General features: G+C 48.0%; 1 protein-coding gene across 1 annotated transcript in view; it reads right to left on the bottom strand.

Moving 5' to 3' along the window:
- Window positions 1-704: 704 nt before the first annotated feature.
- SIAH3 (siah E3 ubiquitin protein ligase family member 3) overlaps window positions 705-11,292 on the bottom strand; it is a 123,803-nt gene continuing 113,215 nt past the window's right edge. Inside the window, exon 2 of the mRNA XM_049853080.1 lies at window positions 705-1,373. Within this exon, the coding sequence (XP_049709037.1) occupies window positions 705-1,373 (669 nt within the window). The remainder of the gene's footprint in view (window positions 1,374-11,292) is intronic.

Below are 11,292 nucleotides of genomic sequence, written 5' to 3'. Positions count from 1 at the left end.
GAAATCTGATACTTCTTTGAGCTGGCCAGGCCCCCTTCCCAAACCCCATCTTTACACATTGCAGATCTGGCTCACTCTGAAACACGGCAGAAAAGAGGAGGAAGCTGGTTTGCACACATGTCTCCTTTGGACCCTAACGGTGCTTCCTGGTCTTGGTGGCTTTTGCTTATTTGGGAAGCAGTGGGCAAAGGGAACGAATCCCCGGGTGCCGCAAATGGTTAAGTGCTGGGCTACTAACCAAAAGCTTGGTGGTTCGAATCCACCCAGAGGTCCCTTGGAAGAAAGGCCTGGTGATCTGCTTCCAAAAGGCCACATCTTTGAAAGCCCTATGGAGCACAGTTCTACTCTGACACACACAGGGTCTCCATGAGTCAGAATCAACTCGATCACAACTGGTTTGGTTTTTGGTTTTTCAGAAGGGAATTGGTGGGGACAGGAAAGAACTATTCTGATCGAATTCTCAAAGAGTTCTGTAAAACTGTATCAACAAAACAGGACAAACATCGCATCAAGATCTTGAACCACAGGATGTTTACATAGTATACTGCCCACGGCAGACAAAACTAAATACCACCTAATACCTGAGACAAAAAGAAAGAGAGAAAGAAAGGAAGGAAAAGAAGACAATAAAAAGGAGTCTGGAGTCCTGGCTTGGAAGCTCCAAGGAGCACAGGCCAAGCATCTTGAGTTGGGGTGGTTGTGTTTCATATCTCGATTTCCGTGGCGTGGACCTTGGTCGCGGTGATGGCGATCCCAATGGCGAGGCTGCCGTTGTCAGAGAAGAGCTGGGCCAGCGAGGTGTTCAGGACCAGGCAGTCCCCGTCGGTGATCACAGAGTCCACGCACTCCAGGACCGAGCGGGGTGTGGCCTCCCACTTGAGCCTCCGATGGTTTCTGTTGAGTTCCAGGCGATAGGTGAAGCAGTCGGCCTGCGTGGGGGTCCCGATCAGCATCATGGTGGCAAAAAACTGCGGGTGCCCTTCATGCCTCTCCTGTTTCCGGAGCACCAGCAGAAAGTGGTGGCCCAGGCAGGAGTGCACGATGATCCAGTCGGCCGGCGCCGGCAGGTGCATGTCCGTGGCCAGGAAGACAATCTCTGCTCCCTGGAGGATGTCGACCCTGTGGGTCTGCCTCAGGTGGGGCACCACCACCTCCAGGTGGCCTTCCCACTGGCAGGAGAACAAGGGGCACGTGCAGGGCGTCACCTGGGCACCGTGCAGGCCTGCCTCCTGGTGGTGGAGGCGGTGGGGGTGGGCGTGGTGGCGCAGGTGGCGGTGGTGGCGGTGGTGGCGGTGGTGATGGCTGAGGTGATGAGGATGGAAGCTGGCTTGCTCGGGCGTGCTCTGAGCCACGGCTCGGCGGTTGGATACATACTGCAAGGGAAAGAGGAGAACGTCAGTGGGATCTGAGGTGCTCTGGCCTCCTTGGCGGGGATGCCCTGGTGTTGGAAGTGGCAACAGGAGGCTCTCCAGGGCAGGGAGAGGACGTTTTCCTAAGAAATGAGGGACATGTTGGGCGGCTTGGGGAGTTAAGATTCCAGTCCAAGAAAATGCAGTATCTATGCCTTTCTGATTTTTTAATAAGATACGCAAGCAAATGGGCAATTTCCCCCTCAAATAGCGTGCATTATGATGGTCATCACTCATTGGGAACAAAAATCCTTTTTTTTTTTTTTTTTGGTATTCATGATTTTGGGGGCAGACAATAGAGGCCGGGGGGGGGGGTGTCTTTCTATTTTATCATTATTATTACTATTATTTCGTGAATAAAATTTCAGGCAGCGCCTATGTGTCCTTCCAGTGCTGCCCGGGGTTGTGTTGTCTCAGGTGCCCATGTCCTGGGTCCTAAGGCACCTGGTGGACAGGGAGGTGATTAGGTGCAGTCAGACCACATCCCCCGGGAGGAAGCCTCCCCTGTGCCCCCTGAGGCCTTGCCCACCAGCTCCTTTGCACCCTGCTTCAGGCTCTCAGCTCTGCAGGCGCTTCCCAGTCTCGCCACCAGGTGGCCTCCACAGTGGGGATCCTCCACCGTTTTGTTCCTCATGGCCGCGTGCCCATACATAACCCCAAGAATACCAGGTGCTGTGATGGGCGCTCCTGTGGGTTGAGCTCTTTGCCCCCAAAATATGTGCTTGAGTTCTGTCCCTTATACCTATGCATACAATCCTGTTTGGAAGTAAGGTTTTCTTTGTTATATTGTCCCTGGGTGTGCAAACGTTTGCTCTTGGCTGGTAGCCTAAAGGTTGGAGGTTCAAACCCACCCAGTGGTGCCCTGGAAGAAAATGATGGTGATCTGCTTCTGCAAAGATTACAGCCTAGAAAACCCTAAGGGGCAGTTCTGCTCTGTCACATGGGGTCGCCATGACTTGATGGCAAAAGAGTTTTTGTTATGTTAATGAGGCCAAATCAGTGTAGGGGGTGTCCTAAATTTAACCACTTCAGAGTTATAAAAAGAGCCGATTAGGCACCTACAGGGAGAAGACAGATGCTAGCTAAAGACAATGGAGACATGAGTCTACAAGCCCAGGAATGCCAAGGATTGCCTGCTACTAGAAGCTGAAATAGACAAAGAAAGGTCTCCCCCTAGAGCTACCTATGGAATCTGGACTTCTGGCCTCCCGAACTGTGAGAAAACAAACTTCTCTTCTTTAAAGCCACCCACTTGTGGTATATTTCTGTTATGGCAGCACTAGCAAACTGAGGCAGGCACCTTCTGATCAGGTATCAATAAGCAGTCACTGATTACGAGCCACCGCCAGGCATTATAGGTGCTTGGGGTGCACACGCAGTTCTTGGTGTGGGTGGTACAGACACCAATACACATACAATTAACTACAGCTTTGACAAGGGTCCTCCCTGTGACGAGATGTCTATTATTCACATTTCTCAGGTGAGGAAACAGGCCTCAGTAGTAACTCGCTGGAGGTTACAAAGCCGATAAGTGAACCATCAAGGTTTGTTTTCAAGCTTCCTGACTCTAAACACAGTGGTTCTCCCTCAGCCCTCCCCCTGCCCCCCCCCCACAGTTATCTGTCTTCAGCTCCCTCCCCATTGCCCCAAGTTCTCCTTTTCTGTAATTAGCGCATGTCATCGAAGCCATGCTGTGGAGGTGGCAACTCTGCCTGGTGCTCTGGGCATGAAGCCCTCACCAGGTGGTCATCTTCTGGGCTTCCCTCAGGTAGACAGGTACCGGTTCTGCCTGGGATCTCCAAACACCCAAACAAAACCAAGCCGTTGCCATCAAGTTGGTTCTAACTCATGGCAACCCCATGTGTGTCAGAGTGGAACTGTGCTCAATAGGGTTTTCTTGGCTGTGACATTTCAGAAGCAGATCACCAGGCCTTTCTTCCATGTCCCTGCTGGGTAGGTTCGAACCCCCAACCTTTAGGTTACCAGCTGATCGCAAACTACTTGAGCCATTCAGGGAAACTCTTCTGTATTCCAGGTGCCTTTGGGCACCTCGTCCTCACCTTCCTTCAGTTCCTTTCCACAGTGTAGATGGGGAGGAAGGTCTGTGTCTTCCCTTTCTCACACATACACACACATACACCCCTCACATACACACTTCTCACACACACACACATCCCTCTCACACACACGCCTCACACATACACACACACACCACACGTACATATACATACACACACCTCACACAGTGTGCACCACCGGTGCTGGAGGGAACCTGGGAGTCTGGTGGGGGCCAGGCCGGCTCTTCTCTGAGGGCTGTTGGGCACAGCTGCCTGTTTATGCATCCCCCTCCCCACCCTCACCCCAGTGTGGTAGACAGGGACCCTCCCAGTAGCTCCTGCCCTGCCCCTCAATGGCAGCTACTGCTGGGCAGCCTGCTGTGCCCTGTCCTGCACCCCCTCAGGCCCACCTGCCCCAAAGGAGACTGGCTGTCTTCTGCTCTGGAGGAACGTGCTGCGTTCCAGAATCTTTCCAGAGACAAGTCTGACTTGTCCTTTAATGTTCAATACGGGCAAGGGAAGTAGATCCACCCAGTGTTAGACACTGTGGGAAGCAGACGTTTTTCACATAATTATCTCATAATTTTTCACACAAAAGATCAATTTCCTTACTGTTAAAAAATCAAATTCAATCGGCTTCGACCCACACCTGCCTGCTGATGGCATATACAATTTAGTTACTGTGTAAGGGGGGAGGTCTTCCCAGGGCTCACTTGCTGCATCAGCCGGGCCCAAGGACCCCTCCGATGGTTCTTCTAGTGGTCAGCCTCATGTGCTGTACTCTAGAGGGCCTGGTCTTGGCCTCTTATGGAAAGCTCCAAGTGCTGTCCCTTCTTCCCATCTCTAAGGAGCCCCTTCTCTCTCACTGAGTCTTTACAACACCCATGAGTAGAACATGTTATGCTTGTCTTATAGATGAAGGAACTGAACCACAGAGAGGTTGAGTCACTTGTCCAAGGTCACACAGTTCGCAAGGATTGCAGCTGGGACAGGTGCCCAGACCAGTTCCAAGGTGACACGGATCATAGACTGGGAAGATCACAGCCTGGATGCCACCAGACGCTGGTCTGTTTCATCGTTTACTTGTCCAGCAGCCTTGATTAAATCAGGTTCCTCATTGGCAAAATATTTATCTCAAAGGGTTGCTAGGGGATCAAATGAAATGACCCTGAACAATGGCTTTAATAACTGCATGAAGTGTTATAACAATATGGCATTTCCATTAAGATGTGGTTTAGGTTGAAGAGTTCTGACAGCCTCCCTGTCTGTCCCTGGTCAACTGACCTTCACACACAGGCAACATTCTGACTGAGCTCAGCAACCATGAAAGCCTGGAGACCTCAACGCTGCACTTGGCCTGGGGCCTCCTGTCTCAACACTGGATCTTGGCATTAGAACATCCTGAAATTCCTATCTTAGAAATAGGCTCTGAGCTACTCTACGCATGGATCCATTTTCCATCTTTTCCGCCCTGCTTTGTGAAGCTAATGTCAGAGATGGGAAGCCAAAGTAGTGAAGGAGCAGGGAGGAAGGGAAGGAGCAGGGAGGAAGGGAAGGAGCAGGGAGGAAGGGAAGGAGCAGGGAGGAAGGGAAGGAGCAGGGAAGAAGGGAAGGAGCAGGAAGAAGCACCTTGACCTGTCTTTCCTCCCTCCATCCAATCTGCTGCCAGCACCTCCCATGGGCTGCACCCAACCAGAGCCCTGCCAGCCAGGGAGCCAGGAGATACTGTCAAATGGTACTGGGTGAGGAGGACAGATGAAGACAGAATGTCCATACTGTGGATCGAATTATGTCCCCCCAAAGATATATTAGAAATCCTAATCCTTGTACCTGCAAATGTGACCTTGTTCTGGGAAACAGAATTTTTCTTTTGTTGTCAGTTGGGTCAAATGACGTCACATTGGAGTAGGGTGAGTCTTAGTCATAATTCCTTCTGAGTGGTGTATTTCTTAGTCCTGATTTCCCTGAGCGACACCCAGGAGGAGGAGAGTGCCATGAGACAATGGAGGCAGATGCAGCCGTAAGCAGCAAATGAATGCCAAGGGCTGCCAGCCGCCACCAGAGACTAGGACAGAACCATAGAACACTTCCTCTCTCAAAGCCCATAGAAGGAGTTAACAGGGCCGATACCCTGATTTGGACTTTTAACCTCCAGAACTGGGAGAAAATAAATTTCTGTTCCTTAAAGCCACGCACTTGTGGTATTTTGTTTTGGCAGCCCTAGAAAACTAAGACAGTCCACCTATAGGCAAATATCTCATTTCTCTCCTGTGTGATGTCTGTTCTCTGAATAGACTGGGCATCCCAGGCTGAGTTTTGATGGGGCTGAGGGGAGGAGGGAAAGAAGAGAAGGAACTGGCAGCCTAGATCTATACCAGGGCCCCCGCTCATTAAACCATTAGATAAAAAATGTATACACTGCCTAACATGTGCAAGGAGCTGGCAATACAGAATAGAATAAGGCTCTTGCCAAAAAAAAAAAAAAAGACCAGACTTACTGGCCTAACAGAGACTGAAGAAACCATGAGAGTATGGCCACCGGACACCCTTTTAGCTCAGTAATGAAGTCACTCCTGAGGTTCACCCTTCAGCCAAAGATTAGACAGGTTCATAAAACAAAACGAGACTAAGGGGGCACACCGGCCCGGGGCAAGGACTAGAAGGTGGGTGGAACAGAAAAGCTGGTAATGGAGAACTCAGGGTTGAGAAGGGAGAGTGCTGACATGTTGTGGGGTTGTTAACCAGTGTTATAAAACAACATGTGGACTGTTTAATGAGAAGCTAGTTTGTTCTGTAAACCTTCATCTAAAGTACAAAAAAAAGATTTACAGCCTTGGAAACCCTAATACGCAGTTCTACCCTGTCCTATAGGGTCGCCATGAGTCGGAATCAACTAGATTGCAATGGGCTTGGTTCTTTTGGGTTTGATATACCTGCATAAAAAAAGAAAAGAAAAGGATCTTGGTCCTGCCTCAGTGACTCAGTATAATCACATATAATTTTATAACACAAAGTACTAGGGGCTCTGAGAGTCCAAAGTGGGGGAGGTAGCTATTCTAGTCAGCAAGAAGTGACATTTGCTCTGGGTAGAGCATGGAGAAGGAGCCTGGTTGGCAGTTTGTGACTGACTGCTAACCTAAAAGTTGCTGGCTTGAATCCACCCCACAGCTCCACAGAAGAATGTCCTGGTGATCTGCTTCCTTAGCCAAAAAAAAAAACCTAGGGAGCTTCCTCTGTGTATAGCACATGGGGTCGCCAAGAGTCGGAGCATGAAGGGTGAATTTTCTAGGTTAACAAAACAGGCAAAGGGCTTGCCCAGGGAGAGCTCAAGGCTCAAAAGAACTGGGTGTGAAAGAACACGGGATGTTCAAGAAATGACAAAGTCCCAAGTGGCTGGTAGACAGAGAAACTGGCGGGGGGGGGTGGCAGTGGGATGGGGTCGTCATCGGCCCATGCTGTGAAGGTCCTGTAAGTCAGGAGGCGGCGTTGCAATAGTACACAGTGCTCAGTGAACATTATCAAGACTTTTTAAGCAAGGACCAAGAAACTCAGCCTCAATGTCTTCACCTTTGGCATTCGTGATCCGTGTGTAAATTTGAATCAAGGTTTAGTCACTTTGATGACTAAGGTACACCTGACTCAAGTCATGATCTTTTCAATCACCTCATGTGCGTGCAAAAACTGGACAATGAAAAGGGAAGACAGAAGAATTGATGCATTTAAACTGTGTTGTTGGCAAAGAACGCTGAATATACCATGGATTGCCAGAAGAACAAACCAGTTTCAGAATACAACCAGAATGCTCCTTAGAAGCAAGGATGGAGAGACTCTGGCTTGTTAACTTCGAACACATCATCAGGAAATAGCAATCGCTAGAAAAGGAGGCCATGTTTGGAAAAACAGAGAGCCAGTGAAAGTTAGGGAAACCTTCAACAAGATGGATTGACACAACAGTTGTAACAATGGACTCAAACACACAAATGACCGTGAAGATGGCGCAGACCCAGGCAACATTTCATTCCGTTACAAACCAGGGGCGGATTAACCAAAGGTCCCCAGGGGCCTAACAGGGTTTACTGCCTAATCTGTGGTGCACAATTCCACATGGCTTTCACCACGTCTTTGATTTGGCACTACAGACTAGTAAGCAGTCGCAGTCAACCCGTAAGTACCTTGCTGATTGGGTGGGTACTCCATCCCCGGTTACACACCAGGTTGTCATGTGTCAGAGGCGACTCACGGCAACTAACAACAACAGCCTCAGCTTCAAGTCTTGGGGAGTTCCGTGGGCAGCAGGATGCCTCACAGCTCCCTGGCAGTCTGTCCTAAGCGGGCACATAGGACAGGGTGAGCAGCCAGCCCAACACTTGTCAAACCATGAGACCTAAGCAATGTTCATTTCCCCTAGACTCTCCTGCTGTTTCCTTGTGGCTGCATCTTCCACTGGCCATTTTGCTTTTTAATTGCTGCTGGGTAACAAAGCGGCCAGGGGTATAATCCAAAGAGACAGAAGTGAATGGCTATGCAAATAGAGCGGGACGTTATAAACTCATCAAGGCCTGTACACGATATGCCCTGAGAAGGAGCTAAGAATAAACACAGCCTTAATTCTTCATTTCTTCCAGCTTCTTCTTCTGATGCAAAATATGTTTCATTTAAAGGATCCTGGGGTGAGTGAGGTCACAGGGCTGCTGGCAGAGAGAAAGGGTTTTTTTAATTGACAAAATGCTAATCGTTTTGGAAAATGAATTCTAATCTTCCCATCTAATACAGTGGATGTGGGAGTAATTACTTTCCTTCACTAAATTGTTAATGCAACATTAGCGATTACACTAATTAAAACTAATGAACTCTTACAGACTGATAAACCTTCCCGTCAGTCAGCGGATGCCTTTCTTCCATTGGCTGTATTTCACTTCCCATTTGGAAGAGAGATCTTGAATTAACCTCTAGAATAAAGCGCAAAATTGGGTTTAGAAATGTAAGGCTTTATAGACTGGATATAATTCTTTCCCCAAGCCATTTCCACGGAGGGTGTAATTGAATTTAAAAGCGCATTCCTTAATTTGATCAGCCACACTCCCGTGGTTGGTAATAGCTATACCCTCCAAATCCTGGCCTCCGAAGGGGAAACCTGCCCCTGGAAGTATCACAGGACCCCTTCTCCAGTAACTGCTCCCTCTGGTCAGCAAGGTCACTTAGAGGGTTGCTTTTCCTTTCCGCTGGCTTCCAGGAACATTACCAGGCCAACACCCTTCAACCGAAGGAGGAGTTTGCACCCAATTCTAAATCCCGAGCATTTGCTTTGAGTTGGCTCATGGCTTCCTTTGTGAATATTAACTGACTGAGGTTTTCAGTACCAGGTGAAGGGGAAGAAAAGGCAGAGATGCTATCAAAGCATTTTTCACAAAGGAGAAGGAGCAGGTGGAGGTTGGGGGCGTTAGCATCTCAGGGCAGCTATCAGGGTATTATTGGAGCCCTGGTGGCGCAGTGGTTAAGAGCTATGGCTGCTAACCAAAAGGCCGGCAGTTGGGAGTCCACCAGCTGCTCCTTGGAAACCCTATGGGCAGTTCTACTCTGTCCTATAGGGTCGCTATGAGTCAGAATCGACTCAAAGGCAGCACACAACAACAACATCAGGGTATTGGGGCCTTGGAGGTTCAATGGGAGATTGATATTGGTGGTCCAGTGGTAGAATTCTAGACTTTCATGCTGGTGGACCTGGGTTCAGCTCCTGGCTAATGCACTGAGTGTGAAGCCACAACCTACCTGTCATTGGAGGCTTGCATCTTGCTATGATGCTGAGTGGGTTTCTGCAGGGCTTCCAGGCTTAGGCTAGGAAGAAAGGCCTGGCAATCTGCTCCAAAAATCAGCCAGTGAAAACCCTATGGATCACAATGGTCTGATCCGAAACTGATCACACAGATGACACAGGACAGTATAGCATTTCATTCTGTTCTGAATGGGGTCGTGGTGGCAGCTCACAATAACAACATCAGGGTATTGGGACAAAGTCAAGGCTTGAAGCAAGTTGGGAAACAAGCCTGCTAAGAAGGGAGAATGATTACAGCTGCTGTCATATCCAGTCTGCAGTGTTAAACAATTCTGTCTTGTTTTTGGAAAAGACAGTCAAGGCTGAAGGCTAACTCTTCTCCATGCTGTTTTCCCGGGATGGCTTGGCTCTCTATTTTCTTTCTCAAAACCTTGGAATGACAATATACATGAACACAAAACTCAGGACTCTGGGATGCTTCCAGACAGTTAAGAAATAAGTCAAACTGAGATGGAAATCAATAATGAGGCTTCTATCACCTGGGATAGAACGGGTAATTAGAACAGGTATCTCATGATCCTTCCCCTCACCCTCACCAGATTCAGTACTTAGCTATACTTGGTACATGGATGGATAAGAGCTTCATGTAGCCAGCATGATAATGTCTGCAATTTTCTTTAAAATACTTTAATACAGCCACTGTGATAGAAGCCTATATGATATTTATAAACTATGCTCAAGGGGCTATCAGTTCTCTAATCAGGAATGCATACTTCACGGTAATCACCTAATGTTTTATCAGAAAGGCTTCACTCCAGAGAGAATGACTACAATTGCCTCAATTATTATCTGTATTCCTGATCCACATCAGATATTGCCAATTAACATTTCCACATGGGTATTCATTGGTGAAATTAGTGGCTTAATAGTCAGCATCGTAGACATTAGAAATGAACTTTCATTGATGACGTTAGTGGTTTTCAAGATAAGAAAATTGGTTAAGATATTTCAGAGAGATTCCTGACTTTAAGTTTGGCTCCTGAAGCTTGTTCCCTAAATATTTTTGTATCCCGCCACCGAGTCAAGGGCTTCTAGTGGTCTGATGCCATCTGTAAGCGTCATGAAATTTTGCCTCTGAAATATCATTGCATAGGACCTGAGGAAATCCTTCACACAAGATGATTTCAAAGCACCTGAAAGGACAGGAAGCTGGGACTTTATCGGACTTATGAAATGGTTTATGCTTAAGCAAAGCCTGTAAGTCTGGCAGGATTGGGTAGGGATGTTGTGGGGTATTATGGATTGAATCGTGTTCCCAGAAAATATGTGTCAACTTCGCTAGGCCATGATTCCCAGTATTGTGTGGTTGTCCACTATTTTGTGATCTGATGATTACCCTTTGTGTTGTAAATCCCACCTCTGTGATGTTAATGAGGCAGGATTAGAGGCAGTTATGTTAATGAGGCAGGACTCAATCTAAAAGATTAGGTTGTATCTCAAATCGATCCCTTTTGGGGTATAAAAGAAGTGAGCAGAGCGCCAGGTGGACCTACTACCACCAAGAAAGCAACACTGGGAGCAGAGCGTGTCCTTTGGACCGGGGTCCCTGTGCTGAGAAGCTCCTAGACCAGCGGAAGATTGATGACAAGGACCTTCCCCCAGAGCTGACAAAGAGAGAAAGCCTTCCCTTGGAGCTGGCACCCTAAATTTGGACTTCAGCCTTCTAGACTATGAGAGAATAAATTTCTGCTTGTTAAAGCCATTCACTTATGGTATTTCTGTTATAGCACTAAATAACTAAGACAAGGGGGAAGGTAATCCTCACTTATCTCAAACATTTTGTGGGCTACCATTATTTACCAATGCTCCTGGGTGGTACAAATAGTTAAGTGCTGGGCTATTAACCAAATGGTTAAGGGTTCGAACCTACCCAGAGGCTCTACAGGAGAAAGACCTGGTGACCTGCTTCCATAAAGATTACAGTCAAGAAAACCCTATGGGGCGGTTCTGCTCTGTCACATGGTGTTGCTATGAGTTGAAATAGACTCAATGA

This window comes from Elephas maximus, chromosome 14 (assembly GCF_024166365.1).
Source record: "Elephas maximus indicus isolate mEleMax1 chromosome 14, mEleMax1 primary haplotype, whole genome shotgun sequence".
NCBI classification, from domain to species: Eukaryota; Metazoa; Chordata; class Mammalia; order Proboscidea; family Elephantidae; genus Elephas; species Elephas maximus.
Note: the sequence above shows the minus strand (reverse complement) of the source record. Positions and strands in the feature narration are given on the sequence as shown.